At 43.0% G+C, this 22047-nt stretch overlaps 2 protein-coding genes across 2 annotated transcripts in view; both read right to left on the bottom strand.

Annotated features, from left to right (window-relative positions):
* The window catches only part of adgb (androglobin), a gene marked incomplete at its 3' end in the record, with an annotated part of 66952 nt that extends 65930 nt beyond the window's left edge, over positions 1 to 1022 (bottom strand). Inside the window, exon 1 of the mRNA XM_080791357.1 lies at positions 908 to 1022. Coding sequence (XP_080647483.1) covers positions 908 to 987 — 80 coding nt within the window. The 5' untranslated portion in view covers positions 988 to 1022. The remainder of the gene's footprint in view (positions 1 to 907) is intronic.
* Positions 1023 to 2747: 1725 nt separating this feature from the next.
* Positions 2748 to 21794, bottom strand: rab32a (RAB32a, member RAS oncogene family). Its single transcript, XM_080791655.1, has 3 exons — positions 21393 to 21794; positions 8799 to 9076; positions 2748 to 4538 (listed from the first exon to the last, which is right to left on the bottom strand). Exons 1-3 carry the CDS (start codon positions 21604 to 21606, stop codon positions 4389 to 4391), a joined length of 642 nt encoding a protein of 213 aa, XP_080647781.1. The 5' UTR covers positions 21607 to 21794; the 3' UTR covers positions 2748 to 4388.
* Positions 21795 to 22047: the final 253 nt, after the last annotated feature.

Below are 22047 nucleotides of genomic sequence, written 5' to 3'. Positions count from 1 at the left end.
CCCATGAAGTGAACCGAGTTGTCGTAACTCTGTCTTACTCTATGGCTCTGACCTAGCCCTGGTCCAGTGCGTCAGCGAGTCTTCAGTGAGACTCGCTGACACCCTGGACCAGGGCTAGCTCTGACCATGCCAACCCTCCCTGACTCACCTGCCAATGAGGAGCCCCCACCAGGCAGGAGGACATATGCACCCAACACACCTGCTGACAGCCTGGTGCCATATCCCTCAAGTTCACTATCCTTTTCTGAATGTGATTCAGCTATAGTTGTGTGTGTGGTGTGTGTGTGTGTGTGTGTGTGTGTGTGTGTGTGTGTGTGTGTGTGTGTGTGTGTGTGTGTGTGTGTGTGTGGTAATAAGCCCAATGTCATACTCACAAAACAAGTGGGCCTGCTATGTGTTTAGCACAGATTAGCACAGGCCTACAGTACATTAATTTGCAGTACAAATTCCCAGGCGACAACCTGTCCTAGGTGCCTTTAGTTTAAAACCACTTAAACAAGTGTTATGGAGGTTAATTTGTCTGCCCTGGGGAAAGTAGAAACCACATAAGATGGGAATTAGCCGGGTCAAGTGGTAATTATTAGGTTAATGTCTAATTGGCGCAGTCAGCATAAATTACTTTAATATTAGAACTGCGAGTGTCAGTGACTACTATAAGATACTGAATTATTGGATAAATTATTGCATAATTGCGTAAAATGACTTCATCCGTTTATGCTCGTATAACCTACCTTGAACCGCAGGGTCAGGACGGGTGCCTATGACCTTACGGACAATAATAGTGGAGTTTATTTAGTGGGTTCGCACTTGCTCCTAGGCTAGCATTGACGCTAATGTGTGTGGTGGTGGTAACAATAACAACTAACAAGTGTGTGTGTGTGTGCATGTGTGTGTTTAGTATTCTCACTCTTTATTTGGCGTCTGCCCCCGGGAAGAAGTCACTCTGCTGGAAGACGATTCCCTTTTCTTCGGTAGTAACTTGGACATAGTTGATTGTGTGTGTAGAAAAATACAAGATGTAGACATCGACTTCAAAAGTCAGAATCGTGTATTTTTGTTTCCACTTCCTACTGATGGAAGTTTGTAGTACATTGCTAAGCAACGGAGAGGGCAGGGCCAGGGGGGTATGGAGTCGTCTGGGTCCTAGAAGAGACGGTGTCCTATATAAACTAACAGTCGAGTAGATCTGTTTCTAAAAAAACAATGGATGAGTACAAGTTATTAAATGGTGACTGTGTGTCCTCGAGGGCTGGGTGGCATACATACTGGCATTCCTTCTCTGGTAAGTGGTAATGAATGATGTAAGTGTGGGAAAGCACGAGAGCTGCAGGCAGCAGCGGCGAACACTCTGCAGTCTGATGACTGCTGAGTGGAAGCGCGTGGTCTAATCACGCACGAGCACGCACACGCGCGCGCGCACACACACACACAGCCAATTCACTGTTCCTCTCAGCTTGTTGAATCCTGTCAAAATACAATCTCAGTCATACTGTATTAACTTAGTAAACGCATGATGCGGGCTATATAATGTACGGAACCAATCTCAAAGTTAAATTAATAGATAGTACACTGAAATTAGATTTCAGTGTGCCTTTTGTCTTTGTTTTGATATTAGCATTTCCACTCAAAATGTAATGATTTAGCACTCTTCTTCAGTATGCCATGGTCTTCTACAATTTAAAATATTACACAGGTTACATTTGTCAAAGGAAAAACTCAACAGAATGTATCCAAATGTGAATCCAGCCTGCGACAGATGTGGCCAGTCACCGGCCACTCTAGCTCATATGTTCTGGCACTGCACTAAACTAACATCATATTGGCAAAGTATATTTAAATCACTGTCAGACATTGTTGGAAGACCTTTTGACACGGATCCACTGACAGCAGTTCAGGGGGCCCGGGGTCAAACTGTCTACTTTCCAATATAACATGGTAAAATATCTGACTCTACTGGCTCGCAGACTGATACTGTTGAATTGGAAACAAGCACAGGTTCCCACTCACACTACACTTATGAAAGATGTTATGCACTACTTGCAATTGGAAAAGATAAAGTTTGAATTGAGAGGGAGTGAAGATAGATTTGACCAGACATGGCAACTCTTCATTGACCATCTCAATAGGTGCTAACCCCTCCTACACAATAGATAACATAATAGAACATTGGAAAGAAAAGAAAAGAAAAAAAGGAACTGAGTATTTTTTCTTTATTTTATTTTTTCTCATTTAAAAAGAAATGTCTGTAATTCAGTTAATTTACAATAACGTGTTGGGAAAGTTTGAGAGCAAGAGTGTCTGTCCTGTTGTCTTTGTCTGTTCACATTTGTCATTGTTTAACTGTTTTTAGTTTTTTCGTGTTTATCACATTTATATATCTTTGTATTGTATGTGGAATTTACATTACCATTATTTTTCATTTTATATAACTGAATAACTCATTATCATTGTCAATGATATTCTGAAGTTGTCATATACAAAACATGCCTAATAAAAACAGTATTCATTTTTTTTTAATGATTTAAAATATTTAAAATAAGAATATATGTATAAGAAAATCTAATATCATAATTATCATCAGCAGCAGCACCTAATATGCCACCAGGAAAACAGCAGCATCAATTATTATCAAAATGTGTTGTAAGTCACTCATTGACCAATTTTAGGCCTATTCATATTTTTTTCATATTATAATAAAAGTAACATTTCTAACAGCTGGTATAATTGTAATAAACCACAACAAAATAATCTGTTAAAAGTTTATTTTTTTTATTCTTGTACAAGATTTAAACATTGTCTAAGTGTAAACTCGATAATCCCGACTCATAATTCACACTTTAGTTAACTTCATGAGACTGTAAACTCCCTCGCCTATGGGAAGTTAAAGGTTGCCTGCCCGATGTTTATTGTAGGCTAAATGTCTATGCTTTATACACAACCACACATTTTTTGAGCGGTGCCTCCGTCCGCGTTACAGAGCTATGTGTGTCCCTGTGTCTGTCCCTGTGTCTGTATGTATGTACAAGCACGGAAAGCTGCACCACCTAAAGTGGCCAGTAGAGTACAGCACAGAGTAAAGTGGCAGTACAGTAGAGGGCACAGTGCACTACAATTGCAATATACGGACCACAGTAAAATAACTATAACAATAAATGAATACTGTAGTTGCACCGCTCACTTCACACGGGTGTGATTTTTAAATACACAACTCAAGTGTTTTGTTTTGTACCATTACTGTACAAAGACATACCATACAAACTAAATTATTTCTCATTTCATGTAGTACCTGCATTGTACTTGTTCATACATATATAATATATTTTATTTATATGTGTGTGTGTGTGTGTGTGTGTGTGTGTGTGTGTGTGTGTGTGTGTGTGTGTGATATTCCTTTGCATCATTGTAAGTGTTTGGAAAAAGCACTGGATGTTACACATCTTTATGACAAATACTTGAACAATCTTTCAGATAACATTTAAAAACAAACCAAAAACACTGCAATTCTTAATACCATTATGAAATATGACATTTGATTATGTTAAACTGAGATGCCCCTGACACTTTCTTTGTGGCACGTAAAAGCTACCCGACTGACCAAGACTTACACGTAAAGAAAAGGACTGAGAGTTGGGCAGGTTAGCTGAGCCGATGCGAGTCCACAACACACTTGGGTTGCACCCCTTTTTATCTGACATGGTATGGTCCAGTCAGTAGCGGGGTGCGGAAGAAGAGTCAACGTTTGGGGTTGATTTAGTGCAGAGAAAAGCTCTGCAGCGAAACCCCCCCCCCCGTTCTGGAAGAAGGGACACAAAGGATGATGTAGCTTGAAGGCCTCAGGCAGCGATAGTAGTTGGCACAATATGACAGAAAACTGGATTCCCATTCTGGGACCAGTTGGGGAGTGAGATGGACAAGCAAAGCGACCATGGGTAACTTCGAGAGTTCTGGTTGAACAGGCTTCACTGTGGCGAGGAGATGTTTTTGGCATCATGCTCCAGCTATACCAGCAATTGGGACTGGGGTGATACGGACAAAATAAAACATCACACACAATATTTTAGACCAAATACCTCAATATCGATAATAATGTGACGATAATATTGTATTGTGCTGATATTCTTTCATTTGTTTTCCTTTTGTACAATTTAAAAATAAGACTTAGGTGACTAAAACCAGGAACTTAGGAAGACATCACTTTTGCCATATCACGAGACATGTAGTCTCAATATGATATAATAGATATTGAGGTATTTGGTAATATTTAGACATTTTATTTTGTCCATATCAGCCAGCCCCACCAGCAAGGCCCCTGAAGAAGGATAGGGCCACATTGGAGGGAGGTGCATGGGTACGACCACACCGATGCATAGTGTAGACTCGGCTCGGTGTTAGCAGCAGCCCGACTTGCTCTCAGCGACAACGGTCGACTGGTCCAGTTTGATCCGGTCACCACTGCTCTCCTCATATGGTGAGCCTTTGTCGTTGGCCAAGATGTTCTCCACGAGGAAACGTGCTGCCTCATCCACATTTATGTTGTCCTGGAAAAAGGTCAAAAGACGACATTGATGTCAAAGACGTTTAAAAGGTCTGATTTCATGGAAAGATACACTGGGACAAATTGAAACGATAGAGGCCATAGTACACACAATAATTAATTAATCTCTTATTTCTTCACAGTGGAGCCGAGTTGGCACTGCACCTTCCGTCTACACAATATCTCTCAAAAATAGCCGATCTTGAAGGTCACAACACGCTGTGAGCTTGTAGATCGGCTATTTCTGGCTAATGGAGGCTGGGATTCGAGTGGCGAAAATATGTCTGACAAATTGACAATACAGATACCAGTACGGATATTCTTTCCTGGCTTCTGCCAGATGTGCATGCTTTGTTTGACACTGGAATGTAGCCAACTGTTTGAAGGCAGGCATCATGACGCATGACCATTGACCACACATTGACATACAGTTTTCATTTAACCACATGAACCGCAGCAACCATATTCTGTAGCGAGCATTAAGAGGACCCACAGATTCTGCTGTAGAAAAAAGTGTTCCTTTACGTTTTAGCGGTTTGCTTGGTAGATAACGCGAAGGCAAAGAGTCTTTTCTTTTTTAAATCACACATGCCAAATCCACATCCACATCAAGGCGCATCAGCGGCAACATCGCTGAACCCCCTCCCCCTCCCATTATCAAGCGCCATCATTGTACATGATGGACAGCTAAGATGGTGTGTGTGTGTGTGCGTGCGTGTGTCCTATCGACAAATCTGTCGATAGGAGGGAGGAAGGAGGTATTAAAAAAAATAACGGAATGCAGTCAGAAAACAGTCAAACTGTCGATGCATTGACCGCACCATAGTACAGTTCCTCACATGACCTGCATGCCTCGCTTAGCCCTCTCCCTCTCTCTAGGGATCATAGCCTGAGGCGGCATGTGCTTGGCAACTTCCCATACACACACACACACACACACACACACACACACATGCGTGTCACATGCGTGTATGTGCGTGTGTGTATTTTTTTGTTTTGTTTTTCAAATTCCCATTTTTAATTGATTTCTTTCTCGCTTTGTTGGCTCTCAACAGCTGCTCCATGAAAGCAAGGCTGAGCTGCTGAGAGAGAGAGAGAGAGAGAGAGAGAGAGAGAGAGAAAGAGAAGGCAGCAGGTGGGTGTGGGGTCTGTGTATATTTCCCTGGAGCCTTTCAGTGAAGCAGGATGTCTGTTAGACCTGCTGTGGTTCAGGACACAAGCCGACAGACACACACGCACGCACGCACGCACGCAGACACACAGAACTTGTGTTCCAAATGAAATAATTGATCTCAGTCAGAACATGAGCTACAGTAGCAAACACTTGTGACCAGCATTACTCCTGTCATTCTCGCTCCACCTGGAGATGAGGCTCGGAGAAGAAACTTTGCATGGAAATAAGTGCATGGATTCACTTAACCCATTCTGACCTGAGATCAGATTCATACGAGGTTTCCACTGGACACACACGGGTCTGATGAACCCATTCTGACCTGAGATCAGATTCTAAAAAATGTCAGTCGTTCTTCGATTTTTCAAAAATAGCAGACCTACAAGCTCGTATCGCGCCACTCGGTGGCGCGATATGAGCTTGTAGATCTGCTATTTTTCAATAGGTAAAGCATAACATGATGCTAACACTAAAATGGGTGCCCGGTCAGAATGGGTTAACTACTGTTAATTGTTTTTCATTAGCTGCTTTCTTTCGTTTTAGCGATTTTAGCTATTTGACAGGGGGTTGGGGGCATTCGAACATGGTGCTAAATATTTATTTTTACACAATTTTATAGTGATTCTTTTATTTTTATTTACTATAGTCCCCCAGGGAATTACATCTGGCCACAAAAGATCACAGGATCTACTGAATGTGAACGGGGGTACTATAGGGGGATGCCATACTGTGTTATGGCTCAACTATGGCTCAACATGTCAGTTTGTCACTGGAAATGCAACTTAATGATAATAAGGGAGTCAGGGTAAAAATATGAAATATGACATTTGAATGAGAGCAGTCTTATATTAAGCCAGAATGTCATGGTCTGTGCACAGTCCAGGTGCACTTGTTTATTAAGAGCTGAAGAGATGGGGAGATCTCCTGTTACTGAACAAACACTTATCCTTTCAACCAAAACCTTTTGTTTTACCCAAAACATATCGCTTACCCTACCTTGGCTTTAATATTTGTGACAACAGATGAAGTTTAATTGCAAAATGTGATGGTTGTGGCTTGTGGATAGTGGCATATTTGGGGGGCTAGTCACTAGAGTAGACTATTGAGAAAATGACAATTCGCTAATAAATCATGCCATCAACACGTACTGCACATACTTGCACCTGTGTGTGAGCGTGTGCACACTGCACGCTCAGTCAAAATAGGTGCCGTGTCTAACTCGCCACATTACTAACCCTGTCCCTAACCCAAACCTCACCGGAGCGAAGCCATGTAGTCGGAATTATGGGCAGTCCCCATCAAAATAGTCTAGTTTACTTATTAGTTTATGTAGCTTTATGTTCTGTATGTTCTGTGTCAAGGTCTTGTAGTTCTCTTAAGTTTGCTCAGCCCCAAGGCCAAGGGTGACTGTTGTGTATCTTACGACACCAAGCAACGTTCTTGTGCTTCCTGTCTGTCAGCTTTTGTAGCTTTTACTGTGCATGTTTTGTGACTCCACCCTGTGATTATTGTCAAAGACAAACAAAAGAAAACAAGCCGCAAGGAAGAGTCTGTATGTATAGCAGACAATTGGACTCGAGTCATAGTGACTTGACTCGAGTCTGACTCGAGTCGCATATTTGACGACTTGCGACTCGACTCGGACTTTGAATGTAAAGACTTGCGACTCGACTCGGACTTGGAAGGTAAAAGACCAACGAGACTTGAGACTTGACTCCGACTTGCTAGCCAATGACTCCCGACTCGACTCGACTCGAGACAAGATGACTTGTGACTTGTTTTGTTTCCGAGCATAGGGTATTTGAATACAGCGTCGGTGTGCAGCGCAACTCCACTCGCACACTAAGGCAAAACCTTTATTTTCACCACACAGCTGCAGTAGATTGAAAAGTTGCTTCCTACCTTTGAGTTAGTGTTGCTGAAAGACACCCAAATTGTATATTCCATATTCCATATATGTACTAACTAAGTGTGAAGTTGTGTCTGTAAACTAGTGTCAACACGGCACAAAGTGACAGTTGTGAGCATGCGCAGATTGCACTGTCTCTGCTCCAGCGTACAGGGACAAGACGGCCATTAGGGGGAGCCATAGTACAGTGAAATACAGTGGGGAATATCTATTGATTCATTGATTGAATACTTTATTGGCAGAAATGTAATCGGTATAGGGTACAGTCAAACACTGATCAAAAAGGGATCACTGAAAAAAGTCCTTGCTGTCTTGTTTCCATTCGGTCCTGGGTAATCAATTCATAATCATGACAAGTCACATGACAAATTCAAATTCTAGACTTGACACAACCTTGTGACTCGACTTGTGACTTGGCTTGACTTGCCCACAACAGAAAGACTTGGGACTCGACTTGGACTTGGGACCAAATTACTTGGGACTCGACTTGGGACTCGGACCTGAGGGTTGGATTGACTTGGGACTCGACTTGGGACCAAATGACTTGGGACTCGACTTGGGACTCGGACCTGAGGGTTTGGACTGACTTGGGACTCGACTTGGACTTGGGACCAAACGACTTGGGACTCGACTTGGACTCGGACCGGAGCGACTTGAACAATTGTCTGATGTAGAGTATATGTATAGTATACCAACTGTTCTGATTAACCTGCTGCACTCGAACCCTAACATCCCTATTCTGGGCATGGACAAAAATGGGTGAACATTCTGCAAAAGTAGCAGACCTACAAGAACGTATGGAAGTAGATTGTCTATTTTACGCAAAGAGATTTATTGGGGGAAACGAGGGGACCGAATACAGACCACTAGGGGTCCTTAGTAGGGGACCTTAGAGAAGTCAACAAAGTATAGGGTTATAAGCAGTTACATCAATATTACACCCTCAGCAACGTATCCTAAGATGAGCTTTTCACGCTGTCTGTGTTGTATTTTCTGAGGTCTTTATGATGCTATTTTGAACGGAAAGCATTTGGGTCTGTTATTTTAAATATGCTATACAAATAAAGGCGCCTTGACTTGACTATTATGTTATTTACTATCGCAAAGCACCCAAAAACAACACCAGACCAGATGCCGAGATTGAGCGTTGTGTCAGACAGACGATCCATCGGCGCAATATTCACCTTCGCCGATGTCTCAAACCAGCCCAGGAAGCCGGTCTCTCTGCAGAAGTTGTCCATTAGCGACGTGTTGTTTGAGCTCTCACTCTTCTGGTCACATTTGTTTGCGAGCAGCACCGAGGGAATGGGGCTGCCGTTGGCCAGCTTCACCTTGCTGTCCAGGTCATGTTTCCACTTGGACACCGCCTCGAACGTGGAGCCTCTCGTCACGTCGAACACCACGAACGCCCCCACGGCCTCTTTGTAGTACACCCGCGTCATGTTGCCAAAACGCTCCTGACCTGAGGGAGGAGAAGAGCATTGTGGTGAAGTCATATACAGGATAAAACCTCATTTATATACGTATGTTCTAGTAACATGTTCTAAATGAATGCCCTATTTAATACTCGTCTTCGACGACAGTGTCGCACAAACAAGCTCACAATGTATTGCAATATGATGTTGTGAGAGCTTGTGGATTTGCTATTTATTTTTGAAAAGATGTGTCAGTAATATAACATGCCCAAAATAGGGGATGCTAGGTTGAAAGTGGCTAAGTCTGTTGATTTAAATAAAAAGTGAATAGTATTAACAAGAGCTTGTCTCAAAGTTAAATTGGATCCACTGGACCAGTGTTACGCTGTTACCCTTTTCCAAGTCAATACGGTATGCTAAGGTAGATGAGTAATTGGTTCAGATTTACAAATGATTAAAGCTAATGCATTCAAGTGACATATTTCATGAAGAAATGTGATTCAAACTACCACATCACTACCTTAAATACACTGTCGAGAGTTAAGGGAGTCTGTGGAGTATAATGCCCACAAGGGAGAAGGACAAGGGGCAGACCAAGAAACACCTGGCGGCGTGACCTGGATGCAGATGTGAAGAGATGGCCATACATGGGGACAGCTGGAGAAAATGGCCCAGGACCGAGATGCCTGGCGAGCTCTTGTTGTTTGTGTGGCCTATGCCCAAGGTTGGGGCGATAGGCGTAAGTAAGTACTGTAAGTACGGTACTTACTGAATGTAGCGTGACGTTTGTTTTGTCCCACTATGCACAAGAATTTGGCGTCAGAAATGACACAATTTCACTCATTTGTCTTTAGACTAATCTGCAGGCATGAGGAATGGAGAAAGTAATCTGCCACGATAATGAACCCATTCTCTGTAGGCATTCTCTGAGAAAATATGAAAGGCAAAGCGAGGGGAATTACCAGTGGGAGCTGAATGTCACAATCGATGTGGGAAAAGCCTCTGCTTCAAACACAGACACGCCGGTTAGGATATGTTCGTTTACTCCTACAGAATCACATTCTGTTATTAGGGATTACGGTATATTCACATTCCCTGCAGCTCAATCAAGATCGATCCCTGAAACCTTTCCCAGTAAAACAGATGTGTATTATGCTTCTGATTGGTTTTTTCCTAGAATGAATCAGTTGTTGCAGCCAGGTCAATGATTTGTGAAGATGAATTCCTCACAACATCGACTGCATCTCTGAAAATGACTACATACTGTAGTAGTCCAGCATAGTGTCCAGGTTGTCGGTTTTGAATTGATTTGAACCAGATTAGATCTGAGAAAAATAATAAGACACTTGCCTTAACCCATTTAGGCCTGACGTAGAAATAAAACAACGTTCGCTCTGAAAGAATATATATTAAAAGATTTGTGCCGCATTTTTTACGATTTTTCAAAAATAGCAGACCTACAAGCTCGTAGTGCGCCACTCGGTGGCGCGCTATGAGCTTGTAGATCTGCTATTTTTCAATAGCTAAAGTATAACATAATGCTTAGTTAAAACACCAAAAGGATGTCCAGAATGGCTTAAGAGGAATTAGGTTTTAGTGTTGGGGAAAATATTTACAAGCAAATACCCAGAACATCTCTGAGCCTGTCTGCATCAGTCAGCCTTAATATATGAGGCAGACTTTATGTGAGGAGGTGGATGTTTTATCAGTATCTCCACGGGCAAAGGTTCCCCCTGCTTGACCTGGATGGAGTCTTACCGTACCTTAGAAACATCTGAAACATGACATCTTAGACCTGTCTAGCTTAACATCTTTGAAATCTGTCATCATGTCACATAGATTGTACAATCATGATAACCGTGTGAAAGACGAGATGAAACACAACCTGCATCCAGTGAAAACTCCCTGCCAAAACCACAGGTGGAACAGAAATTAATGAATACAGTGTTGGTGCTGCCTGGATAGAGAAGTGATCACACTGTGAGCTCGGTTTGGAAATCTCAACTGATATAACGGCCTTGGCTCATATCGGGATTTTGTGCAGCCTATTTTTAACCACTTTCAACCTGGCATTTCTTAAATGTCTTTACTGGGTAAATAAAGTTCAAATTGTACCTACTGTGAAGCTGTTCACAAAAAACGTATTACCTAACATTGCTACTACTGAGAAAACATGCACATTGTACATATATTACTATTTTTCTAGCACTCTTCATTCTATCCCTTTGTTTTCTGTGCTCGTGTTTTTTGTACTGTACACAAGATGTAACAATAAAGTCCAACCTTGAACCTTGTGTTTATACAGTATTCCGGTATATGATGTAGCCTGCGTGTTGGTTCAAGCAGATACACTCGAGAGGTTTACACACACGTGTGCAGTGCACACATGTGCACAACTATGTGGGTGATGTAAAGGTGATATAGTCAAGCAGCTGACCAAATTGGCCAAGCTTTTGTGGTCAGTGTCACTGAAGGTTGTATGTAAACGCTTCTTTGCTCCAAGTGTGTGTGTGTGTGTGTGTGTGTGTGTGTGTGTGTGTGTACTCACACACACACACACACACACACACACACACACACACACACACACACACACACACACACACACACACACGCACACGCACTTAGTGTTAAAGGACCACTTCACCACTTTTCAACCTATATATAATTGGTCCTCACTAATAATCATGCTAAAATGGCACCATTTCTTTCTACTCAGTCTGTCTCATATAGGGCTGTGGGCAGTTCAGAGTGACATCATCGATAGGTAATCCAAGATAATATAGAAACTGCAGGCTTTCTATTGCTGAAAAGAACGAAATATATACTGTATATTTTTTTTTATCTTGTTTAAAATAAATCTGCCTAACAATGATGTCACTGGTGGACGGGTTTCCCAGAGCCATAGAGTAAGACAGACATACGACAACTCCGTTCACTTCATGGGGCCAGGCTCTTCTACATAGACTTCTATTGAAATGAACCACGTGACCAGGCTGTCCTACGAGACCAATTATATGAAGATAGGTTGAAAAGTGGTGAAGTGGTCCTTTAACTCAGTGGTTCCCAAACCTTTTCATGTCAAGGACCCCCAAATTGACACTCATTATCCCGCAGACCCCCATTAGAAAATATATACCAGGGACCCCCATAAGAGAAGATTTTTACATCTGTAGCAGTGACTCTCAACCATTTTAATTTCAAGGACCCCCAGTTTGACATGCATATTCGTCTACGTACCTACCCCCATTTAATGGCATTTCTATCTCTGGGACCCCCAATTTATATTGTAGTAAAATAAATGTTAATTTGACTCTGAGAGTGTACAAATGGAACCATTTGGTTCCATTTGTACACTCTGAGTTACAGACCCATACGGGTCAATTTGGTTCCAAGCTATCATTTAGTTGGGGTCCCCCTGGAATTCCCCACTTTTGGAACCACAAGTTTAACTAACGTAATAGTTCCATCCAGTGTTATGTCATTGCAGAATGTACGGTAACAGTACATTGTGCACACTAATCTCTCTCCACTCCAAAATTAAGAACCGAGAGACATTTTAGGAACCACGCGTGGACAGCTTCTACCCCAATTTACTTTCAGTTTAGGCTATTTTTAAGTACTTAACCCAAGCACTGCGTAAGGAACCGGAGGGGCATGGTATAGGCTACAGTGTGTGGACGTGACCAAGCATGAGTGAATACACACCTTGGGGCCTACGGGGTCTGCTGGTAATTGCTCATAATTGAAAGTCTAAGTTTAGTAATCCCAGTCGATTTCCCCACGCAGAAGCGCGACACATTAGGACAGAGACAGAGCCGTTCGGTGTGTGTCCAGCGGGCAGTGGTATGGAAAAGTACTCAATCAATACTGCAAAGTAGAAATACTCTGTTATAAGTAAAAGTCCATAATTAAAAATTAGCTTGAGTAAAAGTTTTGGTGTCAAATTGTAAAAGTACTCATTCTGCAGCGTGTCCCATTTATAGCCTAAATGTATAAATAATCTTCAGAAAATATCTACAAGCTCACAATGTGTCGTATCGCGACATATTGTGAGCTTGTAAATCGGCTCTTTTCTAAGTAAATGTACTTTCCACCACTGCCTTGGAGTGAACAGACAGCACAACGACAGAATTAGATAATCTTCTCACCAATGTCGAGGCTTTTTTTCCTCTCTCTCTCTCTTTTTGGTCCTTTTCCCCGAGCTCTGTTCGACATTGATATCGTTTTCTGTCAGCATCCAGTCGCTGCCGGCCTGGGGTAAATATTATGGACACGACAGACATGCCAGTCACGTATTGACAGAAAATACCAGAGAGCTCTCTGATAGATTGAGAAGAATGTTATTGTATGTGTCTGTCAGCAGCAGGAGAGAGATGGTGGGTTTTTCAAAAGCTGCTGAAAGGAATACTCATATATTCAGTCAAGTGGTCGCTAGACAACAGACAAAGGCAAGTTTCATCAAATGGAAGGAAAGAAAATTGTGGTACGATACAATGTTTCAGTGAAAAGAGTCAGTGATGATGGAATTACAGTTCATGAAAAGATGTGGTTCTTTGTCCCCGACTCCCCGTTGTCATGTTGGACAAGAAGCATAATTTGCTTCCAATTCAATTCCAAGGCAACATACAGTATACCCGAGAGGCCAGACTGAGATGGTTTGGACACGTACATAGGGGGGATAGTGAGTATATCGATAGAAGAATGTCGAGGTTGGAACGGCCAGGCAGGAGGCCTATAGAGGAAGCCCAAAGAGAAGATTTATGGATGTACTGAAAGAGGACATGATACTGAGAGAAGAGGAGGCAGAGGGCAGGGTGAGATGGAGGCAGATGATTCGCTGTGGCGACCCCTGAAGGGAAAAGCCGAAAAGGAAAAGAAGAAGAATCAATGCTTCACTCTGGACAAGCGATTTAACCCATTCAGGACAGGAATCCATTTTGGGGTGTTTGAGGGGCGCCGCGCTAGACCCTCCTATGTCCAGCTGTCAACCTGGGGAGAGCAACGGACTGACCTCATGCTTCCTTCAATGCATGAGCGTCCAAGCCGCTTCTTTTCACCTGACGGGGGGAGTTTCCCCGGTAGGAGGTAGCTCGTGGGCGGAACACGTTATTACATGTTATTACACGTTATTACACCTCCTTAATTAAATATAGACTAAGCCTATAATTGCTCTATGGTACATATTGATCCTTAACATTATAAACAGATATTCAATCTGTTTATTTTGTTCTGTGTGGGATTATCTTGCAAAATAATCTATGTGTTCAATTCTGTCTAAAATGAAGCTGTAAAGGGCACAGATAAATTAGAGTCATATGCTGCAAATAAAAAAACTGCAGGCTCTAATGCTGCCTAAGTATGAACAACAGCGTATCGCATTTAATCATGAATGCAATAGTAAGCACGGGACTGCTGCCGGAGAGAATGGCCCGGTTTCCCAAAGGACACATGGTGTACGAGGTATGATGTTGCACATGCTCAGATGCCCTCTAGGCCTCACACAGAAGCCTGTGAACATAGACATTTCGTGCATAGATGTGCCATGCAATGGTGGGCCTCAGGCCTGAGGTGGTCTACCATTCTGAAAATGTATTTAATAATATTTGGACTGCTGGACAGCTGACAGTAGGCTCTCTTTACTGTTGTCCAGCAGTCCAAATATTATTAAATTACATTTCAGAATGGTAGGCCTGAGGCCTACCATACCATACCATTGTGTGGCACATCTATGCACGAAATGTCTATGTTCACAGGCTTCTGGCCTAGAGGGCATCTGAGCATGTGCAACACCATACCTCTTACACCATGTGTCCTTTGGGAAACCGGGCCAAAAGGAGGAGATCAACGTCATCAATGCAAAATACCCATGGTGAAGTCCAGCTAAAGCACAGCACAGCTCCACACAACAGTCCGGTATAGGCTACAGTGCGCGCACTCTTGATTTGTTTACCAAATTTCCTTGCAGGACAAGTGAAATCCCATTATACATTATTTAACCCACCTCAACCCGCCTCGCCAATAAAGTTAAAATGTCTCGACTCGGCTCAGCCCGCCCCACGGCTAACTATGGTATTGAATTATAGAATATGTGAAAACTTTCCAACCGCACTAATAGGGATGGGAAGATATAAGATTGATTGTATTGTATGGTCTAAAGATGTGCAGTGGAGCCTGCCTGGAAAATTATATGGGGGGGGGGGGGGGGGTGCTGATTAAGTTTAAACAGAGTATAATGCAGTGTCTGGATGTCATCGTGAATGAGATTAAAAATGGAGTGCTTCTGTAATCATCATCAGCTGTTGGACGGACGCGCAGCAATGGGAATGGGAAAAGTTCATGTAGGACTCGACACGTAATCACACATCACGTTTTCATTCAAAGAAAGTAAGGGGGGGAGCACTGTAGCATTAATAAACAGGGGACAGTGCCTCTGCTAAAGAGTACGGCACAAATGGGGAATGACATGTCTAACCAATTGTTAGATACATATGGTAGATAGGTGTGTTAGTTAGTTAGTAGTGCGTTATCTGCCCCGGAAAGGGGTTGTACTACTTACTAGTCTGACAGTCATGGGTGTGTTTTGGGTGTCTTTTCCTTAGAGCTTAGGTGCGACTTGCAGTAAACAAGGACAACACAAGGTCAAACGCATCAAATACATTAATCTATTCTAGGATGGAATATCCTATGAAAATATACAATAATCTGTACACTGAAACTATACACAGGATAGGATACCAGGTCAATAATGACCTGGCATCTTGTCTACATAACATGTTATCTAAATTAAAATGTTGGCCTTTGCATAAGCCTGCAAGGTCATCGAGGCTAGGGCAAACTTGCTACGGCAAGCATTATGGCGTCTACAACTATGGTAACTATCTTTACCATAATATTAAAGTGATATATAGTGACTATTTATTTATTTCTCTCTCTCTCCTCTTAGTCTAGACCCTCTCCTCAACTCCATGCAAAGATGCACAGTGGTGTTCAACTGATTCTTATACGTTAATATATGAACAAGAATAATGATAGATATAATCAACTGCCTTGAAAAAGGTTAATCTTCTGTTTCTGACCATGGGCACAATTCAAGTTGTTGGTGCCTCCCAGCTTGGCTGATTCCACTTGACCAATGAATGCATTGTGGATAATTTGGCCCAGATCATTTTGTTCAACCTCAATACAGAGTCTCTCAGCAGTGTCATCTACCAAGCTAAACAGCCGAGTGTTGGAATTGATTGGATTTGGATTGCAAGCAGTGTGTGCCTGCACGGCGCGTGTTGCAAATCCGCCCACAGTAGGTCAACCTACTATCTAATGCACACTTACAATTTCAAGGAAATACTGCACTGGAGGACTGTACAAGACTTTAGACTAGACCAGAGCTGGTCTCAAATAAAATATTTAAGGTATATATATGTACATGTTTTAATGAGCACATTTGGATTATTGTCAGGATAGTATTGTGAATCGCAATTATTTCGACCCAGGATTAATTAGGGCTTGACATTTTCACATTGTCCACATGTCCACCCATTAAAGATCTAATGAAAAAGAAAACATTTAGTTACAGCCACAATACCATACCATCTTTTTTTAATCTGTTTGTGTGTGCATGTGTGTGCATGTGTGTGCGCGTGCGTGCGTGCGTGCGTGCGTGTGTGTGTGTGTGTGTGTGTGCGACTGCGTGGTGTGTGGTGTGTGTGTGTGTGTGTGTGTGTGTGTGTGTGTGTGTGTGAGAGAAATAGAAATAGAAAAATACAGTAGAGAGAAGTTCCCTCATTACAGCCCTAGCAACCCAACTTTCCTACAGCATGCTCATAGACATCTCGGTTCTGTAGGTGGGTTGCCATAGAAACTGTCCAAGCCAGACACGGCACAGTAGCAACAGCAACGCTGTTCCGTCTGTTGTTAAGGAGGCAACAACTGACTGAACCTTCAACCGAACGGCCTCTTAACAAAATGCTAAATAATAGTATAAAAGGTCTAGTTGAGATGGAGCAAACATCAGCGTAAAACTGGATTAGCTTTAAAAAAATAAATAACACATGACATGACTGGCTGGCACATTCAAATTGCACTCGACGGCAGCATGTGAGCCGTGACTTTCCTAACGGCTTACAGCTTGGAGCGGTATTGAACAGAGTTTGAATTGAGGCAAAATCCCCCAGCTATAATTAAAAAAGGGTATTATTAATATTAAACTTTTAGAGGGTTTTGCAATGAGTTCCTTGTACATAAGTGGCCTCTCTTAACTTAAAGCCCAGCTCGGGGCCCCCGGCACGAGACACAGGCTTATTTACTCCCTCCACACACCATGGTGGTAATCATCCTGTCCACACTTCAGACAAACCCGGAGGAGAACAGCAATTCTTGGGTGAGAGGGGATCGACCAATTCAGGTCGAATTTCATGGTACGTCCATCTTATACAAGCCCCCCCCCCCCCCCCCCCCCCCCCCACACACACACACACACATCTGATTACTATAATTCCTGCTAGACTGTAATCATTATTGGGTGCCAAGTGAACGGGCAGAGATACAACGACGTAACTAACTGTGCTGTTCCTCTCCGTGTTACCATGAAGATTAGTCCTCATCCTTTTTTCTGCACGATTAAGTGGCTTAATGGCTGTCTTAATGACTCTGCAAATACACCTCCGGCATTCTCTCTCCTTCAGCCTACGTCCCAGCTCCCCCTTTTCTCGTCCTCACGAGTCCTTGAGGCATTGGTGTATGTGTGTGGAGTCAGTTAAGCATATTATTATCATGTGTACACTGTACAGTACTCTACGTACCCTAAACTTTATTTGTTCTGGAATTGATGGATGTATCGTGTGTGTGTGCGTGCGTGCGTGCGTGCGTGCGTGTGTGTGTGTGTGTGTTTGAGTTTGTGGGGGTGGTATATGAGTGTTTAGCTTGTCTCCATGAATAATATCAGTGAGTCCCAGTGTGCCTGTGTGTCTGTCACATACACACAGATGTGTGTTTTATTTACTCTCACAGTTGGTCCCCTGGTGGAGTGCTATCTGCCTGTGACAGGCAGACGGGATCCTCCCAGCAGTCGGTCAGAGATGCCCTTGCATGCCGAGTTGGCACAGGCAGGGGGTGACGACATAAGAGTTATAGACGAATCTACCGAGGGGTGCTCTGGGCGCAGCCATTACTGGGGTGTACCATTAAGCTGATTCGCTACACCTGGCCTACAGGGCACACTGCTCTATGAGAATCTATAGAGCAGTGCCCTGTAGGCTAGGTGTAGCTAATCAGCTTAATGCGGGGGAGGCACTCCTCCCCAGTATTGGCTGCGCCTATGGCACCCCTCTGTGGATTCGTCTGTATGTAATCTAGAGACCGGACAACCCTGCCCCCAATGGAAGTTGCTCAGTAGCGTTTGAAGCACCCGGAAGACTACCGGAAGTACCATTATAACTCTATGGTTGGCTCCAGCACGGTCTCACTTTTACGCACTTTTGCGCCATGACGTCACTGAACGTCCGTCCACCTCCATGAACGTCCTGCAGTTGCAGCTTTGGCCAGTAGGGTATTCTCAGCTTCAACGTTGACCAGCCGCTCTGTGTGACGACAGAGACTACAGACTGCACTTCGTCCCGGCTGCCAATCAGTTCTGTGACAGACAGCCTAGATTTGGCGATAGACCCCATCATACACCCCAACACCCACCAACACTCTTTCCTCACGCTATCTCTCCTCCACTGCTGCAAGCCACAGGATAGGTCTAAAAACAGCAGCCTCCCAGCCATCTGTCTGGTTTCTGTCACAGCATATGAGCCCTGTTTGATGGAGGCAGAGGCCAGTCACGTTTATTCACTAGCCACAGCTCACAAACAGAGAATCGAATAAACAAATACATGAGTGATGCTTTGCTTACACAGGTTGTTGTTCCCATCCAAACCAGGGCCATCTCACTGACATGGTGCGTATTGACACGGTGGCTACAAATCCTGCAAGTGTCACATAGTGGTGGAAAGCACTCAAGTACTGTACTTATACTTAAGTGTTTCCAATTGTCTATACTTTTACTTCTACTCCACTACATCTCAGAGAGAAATATTGTGTATAGGCTACTTTTACTCCACTACAATTATTTGAAAACTTGAGTTACTAGTTACTTTGCAGATTTTGATTAGTATTACATTAACCACTTCAGTCCTGTTCAAACTTCGGCTTTTTGAAAATAGTCGCATCTACAAGTCGCATCACGAAGATCTCCTATATTTTTTTATATACATTTTAGACATAATAATAACTTGTGAAACATTCTACATAATGAGTAATTTTACTATTGGTATAAGTATATTTTGATGCGGCGCCAATACTTTTGTAATTTTACTCAAGTACTTTTTATTATGGGACTTTTTACGAGCAGTGTAGTAAGTGTAGTAAAGAACTTTTACACTTCTTCCACCACTGTCACATGACTTTTACGATTACAGAATATAGTTAAGCACATGTGTGTGCATGCTCTCGCGCGCGCACACACACACACACACACACACACACACACACACACACACACACACACACACACACACACACACACACACACACCTTGTGTTTGACCCGAGTAGTAGAGAATGATTAACTAAGCCTCCTATCGTTACTACTGTGCCTGTGCTTGAATACAACCTGTTCTTAAGACTCATTACACAGGATCACATTTTACCAACACTTTACCAAGAAATAGCACATTTCTTGGTAAAGTAAGAAGTTTAGGGATAAGGGGTTTAGCACTGATGAAAATAGGGCCCCTAATGTTTTATTGATGAAATGAACATAACCATAAACAAATGCGATACGCCCATATATAGGCAGGACTGCGGCCCACGTCACTCTGACGCAGACAAAACCACAAACAAACCTGATACGCTGATATACAAGCATGTCACTATGACGCAGGCATAACCGTAAAAGACCCTGATAGATACGCCCATTGAAAAGGCATGTCACCATGACTCAGACATAACTGCTAACAACTGTAGATGTGAGGGTCACGTAGGGGGTCCTTGATGTGGAAAGATTTTAGAACCACTGCTGCATTACACACAGAATCATTGGCCTTATCATTATAGCCTTTAGAGATGCCCACAACGAAATAGGCTCCCTCTCTTCTCGTATCCCGGAAATTAAATCATCTATCCAGCGTTCTATCACGAACACATCGGGCCCCATTTGTTCCTCTGGCCTGATCTCATAACAACATGTTTCACATACCTACGCTAAGTCGATTTGCTGAATCATGCGTGTCTAAAGCAATTTCATAAGTCTTATCTGTGCGTCTATCACATGTCAGACGCATAAATGCATGGCTATCCGAGGGGGGAGATCAAACAAGCATGTGAAATTTGAATGGAGGGTAGGAAAGAGGCCAATGGGATGTCACTGGATGCACCCATGCACCACACACACACACAGATTTTGACACTTTTGGTACAGCCTATAGCTGGTCACAGTTGTTTTCATTTCAAAGTGGTTCTTGAGAGGCAGCCATTTGAAAATAGCTGATCTATAAGCTCACAATGCATCGCAATGGACATATTGTGAGCTTGTAGATCTGCTGTTTTCCCAAAATAAGTGGAAACATTTCGAATATTTGAAACACAAACCATATTAATTGGGGGGGGGGTTCTTGACATGAAAAGGTTTGAGAACTACTGACCCATTACCCAACATAACTCAAGTGACCGCAGAACCATTATTTGAACTGAGGAATGTTCAGGAGGGGCAGGTTGGCTGTGCCACTTTCTAATTCCAACAATACTTTTGAATGGGATAGTCTCCTCGATCATGGGGCGGGGCTCAAGCAGCAACCATTCGGTAATAACGTGACCTACATTGCTCTAACAATTAACCTCGGCTGCCTGTCAGTGACAGTCAGTCAGTCATGACCATGTGAACTGAAAGTAATACAACGCTGCGATGCTTAGTTAATTTATACAGTAAGTGCGAGTGCGTCGTGAAAATAGTCGACCGACCAAGCCTCCACGGACGCAATAGTTAAATGTGTAACTTTATTGAGAGAGAGAGAGAGAGAGAGAGAGAGAGAGAGAGAGAGAGAGAGAGAGAGACCCTGCTGGCTTTTTTATTTACAGAGCTGCTAAGTGTCTACAGTAAGCAGTAACCATGCGGCTCTGATCACATCACAAGCGCCTGCGAACATTCCAAGCTCCACCACTTTGTACAGTAGGCTAGGCCCTACAGTAGAGCAAACTCCGCAAAGTAAACTTAACACTGTGATTTCCTACAGAATTCCTCACAGAAACACTGTAGTGTCCAATGGCGAAAAGAGTTTAAAAAAATATATATGTATATTATATTACTATTGAAAACGAATCTTACCTGCAATATCCCAAAGTTGTAACCTCACCAGCGTTTTGCTGTCCCAGTTTATCACTTTTAGCGCAAAGTCTACCCCGATGGTCGCTCTGTAGTGTTGCGAGAACAGCTGGTGCACATAACGCTTGATGATGCTGGTTTTCCCGACGCCCAGTTCCCCGATAACCAGGACTTTGAACAAGTACTCCTTACATTCCAACACAGAACCGCCTGCCATGGTGACTGCGTGCGTGAGGCCGGGGGACGCGCGACAACAAGTGACAGATGACAACTTTCTCTCTCTCTCTCTCCCCCTCTCTCTCTAAAAGAAAAAAAAAAAAACTTTCCAGGTTCCTCTTTTCTGCTAAGACGCGAGAGTCGACTCGAGACTGTTTGTCCAGTGGAAAGAAAGCAGAACTAACTAAAGTAGTAAAGTATACATTTGTGTCACGAACTCCTCCTCGAGTCCTCCTCCTCCTCGGCCCTCGATCCTCCTCCTCAACAACCACCTGATAAGTCATAGGACCCGGAAAAAGAGAGCGGTTTTTTTCAGCCTTTTTCTTCTATCTCTTGCAGTTACAGTGTTCTTGGGTGAATTAATCCACAAATTCCACACTTCACGTAATAGGCTAGATAATCTGATAGCCAAATAAATTATCCCCATCCAAACTCACTCCGT

This window comes from Protomyctophum bolini (assembly GCF_963924005.1).
Source record: "Protomyctophum bolini genome assembly, chromosome: 19".
NCBI lineage: Eukaryota > Metazoa > Chordata > Actinopteri > Myctophiformes > Myctophidae > Protomyctophum > Protomyctophum bolini.
Note: the sequence above shows the minus strand (reverse complement) of the source record. Positions and strands in the feature narration are given on the sequence as shown.